This window comes from Sycon ciliatum, chromosome 1 (genome assembly GCF_964019385.1).
Source record: "Sycon ciliatum chromosome 1, ocSycCili1.1, whole genome shotgun sequence".
NCBI lineage: Eukaryota > Metazoa > Porifera > Calcarea > Leucosolenida > Sycettidae > Sycon > Sycon ciliatum.
In genome coordinates, this window is record NC_088643.1 from 30565494 (window position 1) to 30581082 (window position 15589).

Consider the following 15589-nt stretch of genomic DNA (forward strand, 5'->3'; position numbering starts at 1 on the left):
GGCCGCACTGCTTAGGGTAAGGTTTTAGGTCAATGTTAGAACAGAGGCCGTACTGAGCATACCTGTGTATGATGGTGCTACCGGTGGGTCCTACCGGTAGGACCGAGGTCTATGCAAGCTATCATTAAGCCCTTATACAACAAATGTCAGATGAACACTATGCGCTTGGTGCAGCTCACGCCATACTATGAGAGTAAGACCCCGATCTCCTACATGTGATCTAGTTTCATCTTTCCCGTTGCCCAACCAACTAACCAACCAACTAACCAACCAACTAACCAACCAACTAACCAACCAACTAACCAACCAACTAACCAACCAACTAACCAACCAACTAACCAACCAACTAACCAACCAACTAACCAACCAACTAACCAACCAACTAACCAACCAACTAACCAACCAACTAACCAACCAACTAACCAACCAACTAACCAACCAACTAACCAACCAACTAACCAACCAACTAACCAACCAACTAACCAACCAACTAACCAACCAACTAACCAACCAACTAACCAACCAACTAACCAACCAACTAACCAACCAACTAACCAACCAACTAACCAACCAACTAACCAACCAACTAACCAACCAACTAACCAACCAACTAACCAACCAACTAACCAACCAACTAACCAACCAACTAACCAACCAACTAACCAACCAACTAACCAACCAACCAACCAACCAACCAACCAACCAACCAACCAACCAACCAACCAACCAACCAACCAACCAACCAACCAACCAACCAACCAACCAACCAACCAACCAACCAACCAACCAACTAACCAACCAACTAACCAACCAACTAACCAACCAACTAACCAACCAACTAACCAACCAACTAACCAACCAACTAACCAACCAACTAACCAACCAACTAACCAACCAACTAACCAACCAACTAACCAACCAACTAACCAACCAACTAACCAACCAACTAACCAACCAACTAACCAACCAACTAACCAACCAACTAACCAACCAACTAACCAACCAACTAACCAACCAACTAACCAACCAACTAACCAACCAACTAACCAACCAACTAACCAACCAACTAACCAACCAACTAACCAACCAACTAACCAACCAACTAACCAACCAACTAACCAACCAACTAACCAACCAACTAACCAACCAACTAACCAACCAACTAACCAACCAACTAACCAACCAACTAACCAACCAACTAACCAACCAACTAACCAACCAACTAACCAACCAACTAACCAACCAACTAACCAACCAACTAACCAACCAACTAACCAACCAACTAACCAACCAACTAACCAACCAACTAACCAACCAACTAACCAACCAACTAACCAACCAACTAACCAACCAACTAACCAACCAACTAACCAACCAACTAACCAACCAACTAACCAACCAACTAACCAACCAACTAACCAACCAACTAACCAACCAACTAACCAACCAACTAACCAACCAACTAACCAACCAACTAACCAACCAACTAACCAACGAACTAACCAACCAACTAACCAACCAACTAACCAACCAACTAACCAACCAACTAACCAACCAACTAACCAACCAACTAACCAACCAACTAACCAACCAACTAACCAACCAACTAACCAACCAACTAACCAACCAACTAACCAACCAACTAACCAACCAACTAACCAACCAACTAACCAACCAACTAACCAACCAACTAACCAACCAACTAACCAACCAACTAACCAACCAACTAACCAACCAACTAACCAACCAACTAACCAACCAACTAACCAACCAACTAACCAACCAACTAACCAACCAACTAACCAACCAACTAACCAACCAACTAACCAACCAACTAACCAACCAACTAACCAACCAACCAACCAACCAACCAACCAACCAACCAACCAACCAACCAACCAACCAACCAACCAACCAACCAACCAACCAACCAACCAACTAACCAACCAACTAACCAACCAACTAACCAACCAACTAACCAACCAACTAACCAACCAACTAACCAACCAACTAACCAACCAACTAACCAACCAACTAACCAACCAACTAACCAACCAACTAACCAACCAACTAACCAACCAACTAACCAACCAACTAACCAACCAACTAACCAACCAACTAACCAACCAACTAACCAACCAACTAACCAACCAACTAACCAACCAACTAACCAACCAACTAACCAACCAACTAACCAACCAACTAACCAACCAACTAACCAACCAACTAACCAACCAACTAACCAACCAACTAACCAACCAACTAACCAACCAACTAACCAACCAACTAACCAACCAACTAACCAACCAACTAACCAACCAACTAACCAACCAACTAACCAACCAACTAACCAACCAACTAACCAACCAACTAACCAACCAACTAACCAACCAACTAACCAACCAACTAACCAACCAACTAACCAACCAACTAACCAACCAACTAACCAACCAACTAACCAACCAACTAACCAACCAACTAACCAACCAACTAACCAACCAACTAACCAACCAACTAACCAACCAACTAACCAACCAACTAACCAACCAACTAACCAACCAACTAACCAACCAACTAACCAACCAACTAACCAACCAACTAACCAACCAACTAACCAACCAACTAACCAACCAACTAACCAACCAACTAACCAACCAACTAACCAACCAACTAACCAACCAACTAACCAACCAACTAACCAACCAACTAACCAACCAACTAACCAACCAACTAACCAACCAACTAACCAACCAACTAACCAACCAACTAACCAACCAACTAACCAACCAACTAACCAACCAACTAACCAACCAACTAACCAACCAACTAACCAACCAACTAACCAACCAACTAACCAACCAACTAACCAACCAACTAACCAACCAACTAACCAACCAACTAACCAACCAACTAACCAACCAACTAACCAACCAACTAACCAACCAACTAACCAACCAACTAACCAACCAACTAACCAACCAACTAACCAACCAACTAACCAACCAACTAACCAACCAACTAACCAACCAACTAACCAACCAACTAACCAACCAACTAACCAACCAACTAACCAACCAACTAACCAACCAACTAACCAACCAACTAACCAACCAACTAACCAACCAACTAACCAACCAACTAACCAACCAACTAACCAACCAACTAACCAACCAACTAACCAACCAACTATCACATACAATACAGAGTGAAAACAACTACATGTAGCAGAGCAGCATTGTCACACCCCGAACCGAACTGAACCGAACTGAACCGAACTGAACTGAACTTATCCATCCTGAAGTGTTCACAGACACTGTACCTTGTTTGCATGCTTTGGCTGTGCCAGCTTATTAGCATGAATGATCCTCTCCGCTGGCATACTGCGATCGAGAAGTGACTTGAGCATCCTGGCACAGCTACCTTGCACTGCAGTGGACAGCACAAGACACATAGTGATAATGATTGTACGTCAGTACTAGATAAGTAGTTACCAACGCAGCAGCCTGGAGAGTACTACCGTGTCATCCTCTCTAGACATGCACAGCATGCACAGAGAGTGAAGAGGCCAAACCTGCCAAGACACGCATAGCACCGTCACACACTGCTATCATAGCAGTGTGTGTACGTGGACGGCAATGCTCCGGCTTGCACTTGTCGGAACTAATAAGTTCTCACCTGCCTGCATAGGAATTCATGGGTAATCACTTCAGGGATATTCTAAAGGTGACCAGATAGTACGTTGAACCTAGAATCTGCCGCACATTATCATTAATATGTTGAAAACACTGATGATGCCATCTCAACCCTCAAGACACCAGCTTAATGTCACGGTCAGATACTGTACTTCTCAAGACACCAGCATCTCAACCCTCAAGACACCAGCATAATGCCACAGTCTGATAGTACTGTAGCTCTACATGCCGCTATGTTGTGACGCCCCCGGGATGGGATGGGATGGGATGGGATGGGATGGGATGGGAGGGGACGGGACGGGACGGGACGGGATGGGATGGGTTGGGATGGGATGGGTTGGATTGATTCAGCTCAACAATTACTTACTTGTCGGAATCACTAAATTCGGATCGTCCTCAGCATTGGCGAGCAATTCATAAGCATCCTCACTGATAGACATTGGCGGCTTCTGCCTCGGCTGGGAGGATCTCGGCCGTGTATGCTTGCGGTGATTGACTGTCTTCCTGGGCGACTTCTTCATAGCACGTCGCTGCAGTGGTTCAGAGACATTGGTGCGGCGGTGCTGAATGTCGCTAGCTGTGTCCCATGGTATGACAGCCATCGTTCCAGGATCCCTGGCTGCTACCTCTTCAGCCATGGATCCTAGGCTGACACGGCCTGGCGTCCTTGCTTCTTCAGTAAGTGTGTAGTTATCCGCTGAGTACATACCCAGGCTGTTATCATCCTCCACTACCTGGGTGAGGAAGACATTCGACATGTCCTTGGCATCCCGCTCCGTCACGCTCAGGTAGTGACGGCGCATTGCTGGATGCGCACGTGAAATAGACTTGCCTGGAAACATGGTGTCCGTCGTTGCCGCTGTCATACAAGACTTGATATCGCGCTGAGGTTCCTCGTTAGCAAACATGTTCTTTGTCGGTGCAGTGGTGTTGGGGCGTCGAGGCAGCTCATCGGCCGCAGTGCCCGTTTTGCCACGCTGGAACTGGATGGGCAGCTCTGGAGACTGGGAGTCAGTTGCCTGCTTTTTCTGCTTCCAATTCTGGCCAGGGTAGGTGTGAGGGCGAGATGGCAGCTGTGGGATGATAGACTGGCTGGGCGATATTGACGGTGATTCAGTCTCTTCAAGTAATGGTAGTGGTGGTGACTGGTGATACTCCAACATCATGGCTCTTTCAGAGGAAATACGCTCTTCAACTGGCTGACGTGGTATAGCAGGAAGACGATCCCTGCCATCAACCTAGGGACAAAGATTCAAAAGAATCATTTGGAAACATTGATTGTAGTAAAGAGAAGGGACACATGGATATGAATTATGAGCAACTGTCCACCGCTGTAACTAGATATTTAAAACGGTCAGAAAGGACGACAATTACAAACTGTAGATACCAAACTGACAGAGTATTGAAACATTCAAGACTGACCTGACACCTATTAAACTGTTAGCTCCAACACATCTCCAATGCGCAAACCAACAGCCTTCCAACTTGGAAGGTTCACGGTTAAGGAAAGACCAAGGGAGGGGGGGGGGAGGCGAGCGCAACTAAAATGAGTACAAGCTAACCAACGACAACAAAGAACGTCGACTGTAACTAGATGACGAGGAGACCAACAAGGTACTTGACAATGTGATCCTACTACAACTCAAAGCAGCAAGGCAACACACTCCAACTTGGGTGGCTCGGAAATATCAAAGATAAAACAGAAGGGGGGGGGCTTTGCAGAAATGACTTGTACAAAACTGAACGCCAATTACCTACTGATGAGGGAGGACTTTTAGTGGAATCCTGTCAGTAAGCACTGGTTCTTCATATTCAACAGAATTGTGTATCTACGTATTCAGCTGGACAAAGATCTCTCCAACCTCTATGAGATCGACACTCCGGAACTCAGCAAATTGTCCTTGTCTCGACAATTTCTCATGCTGTGTGCTAGCCGTATCACTGACGCAATGATGTCAATGCTCACCTCAATGAAATTATCCAGAGACATCTTCACGGCCATCTGCTGAGAGCTGGGCACTGTCCTTGTCACAGAAACGCCTTCAGGGTTCCTGAAATACACACAAGCACATCCGGTTTGTTAGCATGCAGAAAGTTACCCGAACAGCTTCGTTATTCATGTATATGTGGCTAAAAGAGACCCTTCCTTACCATTGCTCTTACCCTTTTCACTACGTCATAGGAGTTGAAAAAAAGTCACTGCCACATTCTGATAGTTCACTAAGAAACCGGGCAATGTGAATTATCTTAGCCATACAGGCTGGCTGGCAATGTGGATTACCTTTGCCACACAGGCTGGCTGGCAATGTGGATTATCTTTGCCATACAGGCTGGCTGGCAATGTGGATTATCTTTGCCATACAGGCTGGCTGGCAATGTGGATTATCTTTGCCATACAGGCTGGCTGGCAATGTGGATTATCAGGCGCGTGCACCGCGTGGTTTTCTTGGAGCCCGGAAACCACCTTTTTACATCCGCTAATGGCGCTATGAAGTGCATTCTGCAAACACTCAAATATTTCGTAACTCGGCTTTCCCTGAATGCAATTGAGTAATCGAAAGGTCTATTCGCATTAGAAAGTTCTCATCTGTCGGCTCCAACAAATCCGAAGTCGATCCAAGGTCGAATAGTGGAGTTACGCACTCGACAGGTATTTTACGTCCCATTGCAAATTTTCACTTCCGCACTTGGGTGGCAATTATTATTGTCATAAATATTTCCTCTATTGCACGACAGTCCATACATGCATAGACGTAGACATGTTTGACGTCAGGCACAGGTCTTTAGCGGTTAGCTACAAAAGAAAGGAGCGCTCTACGATGAATACTACATGTACAAAACACCATGGATCTTAGCGAATTGTCTCAATTTCCGGTTGTGCGTGTCTTCCCAGGGCTATAGACTAGTGCCACTGCAGACTCAGACAGTGACATGGATTGACCTGCTTTTTTGACTCACTTACTAGCAAGAATCGTCCTTCACTACTTCTAACTACTTGTATAACGTCGGCTAGCGGCTAAGCCTATTCTAGGGAGGGCCCAAATATGCTTAAAAATTTCGCATATTATGCTTTTCGCATATTGGCCACTTGCTTCAAAATATGCTTCGAAATCACACAAAAGCAGAAAAATATGCCCGAAATATGCTCGAAATATGAACTGTTATCAGTGATAATTATGCGAATTTTTTGCTCCTTGTAGCAAAATATGCTACATTTGGTACAATGTGCTAGATTTGCTACTTTATGCGACCTTGAGTCGCGGACACTCTCTTCTCGGGTCAATTTCGACCCTTGTTTGGATGAGCATTTTTCCTTCCGGGCTAAGTTTGGAAGTGTTCCCTGACCGAGCGTGCCGTGGTAAGTAAGTTTCTTTGTCCATTCCCGCAATCTACCCTATAACTATGCGAATTCTTTGCTACTTGTGGCAAAATATGCTACATTTGGTACAATATGCTAGGTTTGCTACTTTATGCGACCTTGTGTCAAAAGGACCAAATATGCGAAAATATCTGCAAGCATATTCGGGCCCTCCCTAGCCTATTCCTTTATCCTGTGTCAGGAAAATGCCTTTGTACCACATTTGTTTTGATGGCCCGGTGGGACTGGCAGCCATAACTTTTAAAGCTTTCTTTCAGTGTGTAATGCGTGTAATACTGCTGAATCTGCAGGTAGCTTATTGTAAAATGGCGTTCGAAAATTTTTGGAAACCACCTTTTTTTGACCCGGTGCACGCGCCTGATTATCTTTGCCATACATGTTGTGTCATGTACTGACATAAGGAAGTAGTTTATTTTACAGACAGATGAGTGTAGATATAGTGAAGAGTCAGGGAGGCCATGCCCAGCAGAGCATGGTATCGTGCGTAGCACGGGGGTAGTGAGAGGTCACGTACCGTCTATACATGGCGACAGGCAGGGGAAGGACTATGCCGTGAATGGGTGAAAGGATAACATGATACAGGATAGGACATCTCCCCCTTTTTGAAAAAAAATTAAGGAGAGCAAAAAACACAACAGCTGGGAAAAAGACTGTTATGGAGAAAAGGCAAGACAGATACATGTACGGGTTGTACATAGCCGGGCACATAGAACAGAACTATGCAATGCGCGGGAGAGCAATAGCAATAGCATGAAGCCAGAGAGAGTTATATGGTAGCGATCAATCTCTGCGGTGGCTGGATGTTGTTGCGAGCACGGAGAGTTGGCTGTGACGTAGGCACAGGCGGTTGTTGCGGGACTAGCGCGGCCGGTGGTACTGCTGGCACCGGTCCAGGAGGAGTCACTGGCTGGAGCAACTTCACTGCACGGCGGTTTCGGCGCAGAAGACCGGATGAGGTGGCGATGTTGTAGGAGCGATCGGTGAGTTGCTCAACCACTGTACCCTCGCGCTTGTCGTCGACCCACACTTTCGCTCCCAGTGGCAGAGGGGAGAGCGACTTTGCTGCGAAGCGTTGATCGAAGTGATCTTCTTGCCGATGCTTAGCCTCCTGCTCCTTGGCCCGGAGAGCGGTGATGTCTGGCCAGGAGGGTTGCAGGAGATCAGGTGGGCACGGAAGATTGGTGCGGAGCCTGCGGCCGTACAATAGTTCGGCGGGCGAATAGCCGTTGGCCAGGGGTGTGGAGCGATACGCTAGGAGGGACTGCTGTAGATCACCTGGCGCACGGATGAGTCGTTTGGCAGTCTGCACGGCGCGTTCTGCTTCGCCGTTGCTTTGAGGATGCTTCGGGCTGCTGGTCCGATGCGTGATGTTGCACGACGACATAAACTGTGCAAAGGCGTCGGAAGCGAACTGTGGCCCGTTATCGCTGACGAAGATGTCCGGATAGCCGTGGGCAGCAAATATGCTCTTCAGATGAGTAATGACGGCCCGTGACGTAGTCGATGAGAGACAAGCGACATCAATGTAACGGGAGAAATAGTCGACAGTAATCAGGTACTGGCGGCCGTCGACATCACAGAGATCCGATGCGATACGCTGCCACGGACGCTCGGGGAACGGAGTTGTCTGAAGAGGCTCTGGAGACTGATGACGCTGCTTGATACAGGTAGTGCACTTGGCGACGTACGCCTCGATGTCGGCAGAGATACCTGGCCACCATGACGAGAAGCGGGCACGGGCTTTACTCTTCGTGACACCTTGGTGACCATCGTGCAGCTTCTGGAGGATCTCAGGCTGTAGCACGGACGGAACAACCAGGCGAAAGCCGTGGCACAATACACCTTGCATGTGAGACAACTGGCCTCGCTCACGATGGAACGGCTTGATGTCGTCAGGGACGGTAGCAGGCCAGCCATGGATGACGTAGCGCATCACACTGGATAACACGGGATCTTCAGACGTAGCCTTGGCTAGGTCGGCGAGAACGGATGGACTTGTGAGATCTTCGGCTGTGGTTGATAAAACCATGCCGATGTCGTCTTGCAGAACGTTGTCAACTGATGCCGATGCTGGCGCTCGTGAAAGCGTGTCAGCCACCACCAGATCCTTGCCGGGAACGTGTATGGCATGGACTTCGTACCGGAGGAAGCGGAGCAGCATTCGTTGGCATCGGATGGGAACCTTGTCCAGGTCTCTGGTGTTGATCAGTGGCACTAGCGGCTTGTGGTCCGTCTGCACGATGAACCTGGGAGCGCCGAAGAGGTACTGGTCTAACCTCTCGCACGTCCACACCGCTGCGAGGCATTCCTTTTCGATCTGCGCGTAGCCTTGTTCCGTCTTGGTCAGGGAACGGGAGGCGTAGGCTACTGGGCGCCAGTCGCCATCGTGCTTCTGGAGCAGAACACCACCAATGCCATAGCTGCTGGCATCGGCACTGACCATGATGGGACGCTTGGGGTCATAGTGCACTAAGCACGGGGCTGAAACGACGAGCTCTTTCAGCCGACGGAACGCGTCCTGCTGCGGGGAGTCCCAGAACCAATCAGTGTCGGTGTGCAGGAGCTGACGGAGGGGCGCTGAGATCGTAGCCAATTCCGGGATGAATCTGGCGACGTAGGTGAAGAGACCTAAGGCACGGCGAAGCTCAGGAACATTCGTAGGCTCCTTGAGGTCGTCAATGGCGGAGACTTTGCTGGGGTCGGGTTTCACACCGGACCCGCTGACGATGTGTCCCAGGTACTTGACTGATGACTGCTTGAGGTGGCATTTGTCGGGGTTTAGAGTGATGCCTGCGTCGGCAAGGACCTGGCGCGTTGTGTCCAGCCGGTGGTCGTGTTCAGCTTCGTTAGCGGCGTGGACCAGAACGTCGTCCATGAATACCTCGGAACCTTTGACGTGGGAGAGGAAGTCCTGCAGGCGTCGCTGGAAGATTTCCGGTGCAGAGGTTATACCGAAAGGCATCCGGAGGAATCGGAACCGACCCACAGGCGTGATGAACGTGGTCAGCTTGGATGCAGACTCCGTGAGAGGCACTTGCCAGAAGCCGCTGTTGGCATCCAGCGTGGAAAAGACAGTAGATCCGGCGAGCCTAGCCAGTGTGTCCTCAACTGTCGGAAGAGGGAAGTGCTCGCGCTTCACGTTGCCGTTCAGCTTCTTTAGGTCTACGCAGATCCGTACGCGACCATTAGGTTTACGAACCGGCACCATAGGAGAGCACCAGTCAGAGGGACCCGTTTCCCGGACGATGATGCCCATTTCCTCCATACGTGCGAGCTCTTCTGTGACCTTGTCCTGTAGAGGCAGAGGCACACGGCGGGCAACACCACAGTGGTACGGCGTGGCGTCGTCCACGAGCTTGATATCAGCTGGGGGCCCAACCATACAACCGATGGGCTGTGCTGGCTTGCTGGTACACGATTCTGCTGCATCTAAACGCTGGATCAGGCGAAGTCGGAGGCAGTCTCTGCGACTCAACAGGTTGGTAGATCCAGGACCATCGATAACTACGATCTCCATAGAGAACAGTTCACTCTTGTGCATGGTGTCTGCAGTGAACTGACCCTTGATGGATAGAGGTGCACCAGATGGACCAAGGAGTTTGGTAGTGGATGGTGTGAGTACAGGGCGTTGTACGAGATTCTGATACGTGGAGTGCGTGATACATGATACATCTGCACCTGTGTCGATCTTGAATATCAAATTTGTCGAGCAAACAGGCAGACTTACTGACCAGGCGTCGGTGGACTGGGAAGGACTGGCGTTGGATGACAGCTCTGCAACACCACCCATGAATGGCGACGGGGACACGAGCGATTCATCTTCGACAGCTCTGGCACCACGCGTGGTTGCTGGAGTGGAAAGACAGACGGCGGCGAAGTGGCCCTGCTTGCCGCATGAATTACACTTGCGACCAAACGCAGGACACGCAGAACGGTTACTCTTGTGCGAACCAGCGTGGCCACACCACGGACATGTTGAAGCTGCAGTGCCGCTCTTCCTCTGCGTGGACGGCGTTGGTGCAGGCTTCGACGGAACGCCGCTGCGCTGGCGGCGACTCCTTGCATCTTGCTGCTTTCCTCCAAAGCGGGATGCAGCATTGACCTGCGGCCTGGCGGCTTGCGCTGCAACGTCTCCGGAAATTTTCTCGGCCTGCCTGGCCCTGAGAACTGCGTCCGTGAGGGTGAGTTTTGCGGGCTCAATCAGCTGCAACTCCTTGGCGACTTGACGATCCAGAATGTGAGCCACGAGGCGATCTCGAATTCTGTTGTCCTTCTGGTCACCAAAGTCACAGAACTTCGCTGCTGCGTGAAGTTTCCGAACAAATTCTTCCACGGACTCTCCTGGAAGATGGACACACTGTTCGAAAATGGTCCTCTGGTGAAACACGTTCAATGCTGGCGTAAAGTAAGCATCCAGCTTCGTCATGACCTTGTCATACTTGTCTTCGTCTCCAACGGTGTCGAATACCAGTTGATCGAAGACAGTTTCGGCCTCTGGGCCCAGCGAGTAGAGCAACGTAGAGATTTGCACTTTCTCGTCTTTCGCGTTGAGCTCTGAGGCGAGGCGATATCTCGCAAACCGGCGTTTCCAAGCCGGCCAGGCATCTGGAATGGAGAAATCAAAGTCTGCAGGCGGCGCGAACTTGGCCATTTCTACTAGAAGTGTAGACCTGGTTGACTAACTTCTGACACCATGTTGTGTCATGTACTGACATAAGGAAGTAGTTTATTTTACAGACAGATGAGTGTAGATATAGTGAAGAGTCAGGGAGGCCATGCCCAGCAGAGCATGGTATCGTGCGTAGCACGGGGGTAGTGAGAGGTCACGTACCGTCTATACATGGCGACAGGCAGGGGAAGGACTATGCCGTGAATGGGTGAAAGGATAACATGATACAGGATAGGACAATACAGGCTGGCTGGCAATGTGGATTATCTTTGCCATACAGGCTGGCTGGCAACGTGGATTATCTTTGCCATACAGGGTGGCTGGCAATGTGGAATATCTTTGCCATACAGGCTGGCTGGCAATGTGGATTATCTTTGCCATACAGGCTGGCTGGCAATGTGGATTATCTTTACCATACATGCTGGCTGGGAATGTGGATATCTTTGCCATACAGGCTGGCTGGCAATGTGGATTATCTTTGCCATACAGCTGGCTGGCAATGTGGATTATCTTTGCCATACAGGCTGGCTTGATAGCGACATGCATGATGGGTGCATATCATGCACTTCACCGATAATACAGTTGAACATCGATTATCCGACCACCTCTGGGCAGACAACTGTCAGGCGGTGTTCAGATAAGGCAAATGTTCTGGATAAGAAAAAACTGTCACTCACACACTTTCAGTGGTTATTACTAGCCGCACGACCTTTTTACTTTTTACTTTTCAAAATTTTCGTATTTTTTGAATGGCTCACCACATGCACAGTGCGTACTCCTCGGCACGTGCGCCCAAAAAAACTGTTACGGATAATCGAATGGTCGGATAGTCGATGTGCGGATAATCGATGTTCAACTGTACCCCAAATGCAGAAACCTAACAGTGTTCATGTAATTGAAGAAGTTTCCCTGATGCTATTCCTCAGGGATGTTTCATACACGCCTGAGACATTGGCCGATTATCCTAAACAGATGCCGCTCACTATCAATACTTTCCAGGCAAGCACCTGAAGTCTTCAAGTTGCAAAGGTCAGTACATCATGTACAATGCACTCAAACAATGGCATGATATCAACCACTACCATGATGCCGAGTGCAGAGAAAACTAGTCTTTACAGGCATGGGCTGTACCCGTGCGGTCAAATTGCATAGAAACATTGTGTGGTGTGTGAGATTATTCGAGTTGCCTCTCTTTTTTGCAGTGACCGTTTACGGTATGATGTATTTAAGAATGGACAATAGTTCCCATCACACACGACACAGTCACATGCACATAGTCTGGAACTCACCTCTGGATGATGATACCACATCCCGTTGAAAGAACATTGAACAGCAGTCCGGAAGCAGCTGCACCAATACAAACGATGACAGCGAAATAGGAGAAAAGAATCAAAAGCACACGAGTGATGATGTTGATCATCAGCGTATGAAAGCATATTTCTGCAATACAAGATACCTGCTAATTTTCAAGTATGTTTAGCTCAAAATGCCCTAATCATGTATAGTGCAATCACCATAATTAGGTAATAATTAGGTCATACCTCTACTTTTGCGAACAAACGGATTCCCAGCTACATTGATATGCTTCAGAGATGACATTTGAGCAGCTGGTAGAAGCAGTTCTTGAAAGCTAACCTGAAGCGAGAAAGAACAAACGGACCGGGTGAGCACAAACTGATTCAGCAGCTTCGGACACAGCAGGGTTCATATTCAAGTCAAACCAGCTATGGCAGCCCAGCCCAAGCCAACTGGAAACTGTCTGAAAAGTTAAGTGTGTGTCCATTGTACTGGGTAGAAATCCTGTTGCCCATTTTCTATATGAAATATTCCGCAACTTGGGCAAAGTTCGATCAAGCGAACATGAACTGTTTAATTTAAAAGAAATCACGACTACAAACCGTCACAGTGAAGTGACCAGTACACACACATACAATACAGCATTCAAACACACACTATACACATACAATACAGCATTCAACACACATACAATACAGCATTCAACACACATACAACACAGCATTCAACACACATACAATACAGCATTCAACACACATACAATACAGCATTCAACACACATACAATACAGCATTCAAACACACTATGGATATGTAGTCACATACAATACAGCATTCAAACCAGTGGTCACATACAATACAGCATTCAACACACACTATGGATATGTAGTCACATACAATACAGCATTCAAACCAGTGGTCACATACAATACAGCATTCAACACACACATACAATACAGCATTCAACACACACTATGGATATGGAGGTTACGCCACAAGCACTGAACACACACTATGGAGGTTACGCCACAAGCACTGAAACACACTATGGATGTTACGCCACAAGCACTGTAACACACTATGGAGGTTACGCCAAACACACTATGGAGGTTACGCCACAAGCACTTAAACACACTATGGAGGTTACGCCACAAGCACTTAAACACACTATGGAGGTTACGCCACAAGCACTGTAGCGTATGGCAATGGTGAATAATGCTCCATGTCTCACAGCACCGAGAGACAGCACAGTGTTTGGCAAGCCAGTGAGCAGGGAACAGTGACAACATGCTCAGGCTCAGGACTAACCTTATTGCGAGAGAAGTCCAGAAACTCAAGGCATGGGAACGGGAGGATCCTCACCGGTGCAGCTACAGCCAATGCTGCATGGCCTACATCATCTGACATAGCACTTGTTATTGTCATGGTAGCTGTATCCATGGTAGCTGTATCCGACCGCGTCGTGCCAGGATGTGAAAGTAGACTCGGAGAACCGCCTGCACTCATTGTGTCAACCTCTGATATGCTTACTCTGGGTACGGCAGGGGTTGTGTCTCGCTCATCTGAAGCCGTTAGTGCATGGCTAGTGCTTGATTGCCCATCTTTCAACGTGTCTTTGCTATTGCTGCCCACTATCTTCCCCTGGCCTTCATGTGACTCATTAGTTTGTGGAGGAGTTTCAGGTGACGTGTCTTCAAGTGACGTGTCTTCAAGTGCAGGTGACGTGTCTTCAAGTGCAGGTGCACTGTTGGTGCTTCCATCATGCAACATCTCTGGTTCGTTAAGTGGCAATTTAGGTGGTTCAGTCGCATCAGTGTTCACATCTTCCAATGGTGCAGTCTGCATAGCGCCTGCTGGCTGATCTATGATACTAATAGTGTCCGCAACCTGCTCCAGTGTTGCATCTGCAGATGGTGACTGGGATGACCGTACATTGGCATCGATTTGACAACCACTAGTATTTCCAGGAGCAGCACCAGATACTACGACTACCCCGGCGCCAGTTTTCAAGTGTTCTTTTTCACCAGTAGCAGTGACGGTGACACGTTTCGTGGAGTTGGACGATTGGCTGCGGTCGGTCGTAGTGATGCCTTCTTCTACAAGCGGTGGTGAGTTGTCTTGTGAAGTGTGGCTTGACACTGCATCACCAGCAGCATGAGATCTGTGTACTGGCTGGTCAACAGGCACAGCCTCACTTGAACCGTGTGGCACAGGCATCCTCCTGCTACTCTCCCCTGCATGAGCTCCGTGATCAGAAGCATCTTTGCCCGGTGTTGCAGATGGCTCATTATAGTTTCCACCAGCCACCAGACTGTCACTCACAACGGCCACTGATCCGGCATCTGGTTTGGATGATGTCAGTCTTTCCAGCATATCCACCTCCTCATCAGGTTCAGCAGGTCTGTACAGCGTTTCCGGCAGGGCATCATCCGGTGAGAATAGGCTGGACGACAAGCCAGTCGACTCACGTGCATACGTGTCAATGGAGGACAGGCGTGGCCCTTGCCTAGGGCTGTCGAATGCCGCATACGGATCACGGAGCTTCAGCACTGGG

General features: G+C 48.4%; 1 protein-coding gene across 1 annotated transcript in view; it reads right to left on the minus strand.

Annotated features, from left to right (window-relative positions):
• LOC135822435 (uncharacterized) overlaps positions 1–15589 on the minus strand; it is a 29451-nt gene that overhangs the window by 7871 nt on the left and 5991 nt on the right. The window contains exons 9-14 of the mRNA XM_065335206.1: positions 14344–15589; positions 13282–13375; positions 13030–13087; positions 5659–5743; positions 4060–4930; positions 3320–3426 (exon numbers count right to left, since the gene is read on the minus strand). The exon at positions 14344–15589 is cut by the window's right edge and continues 42 nt beyond it. Of these exons, the coding sequence (XP_065191278.1) occupies positions 3320–3426; positions 4060–4930; positions 5659–5743; positions 13030–13087; positions 13282–13375; positions 14344–15589 (2461 nt within the window). The remainder of the gene's footprint in view (positions 1–3319; positions 3427–4059; positions 4931–5658; positions 5744–13029; positions 13088–13281; positions 13376–14343) is intronic.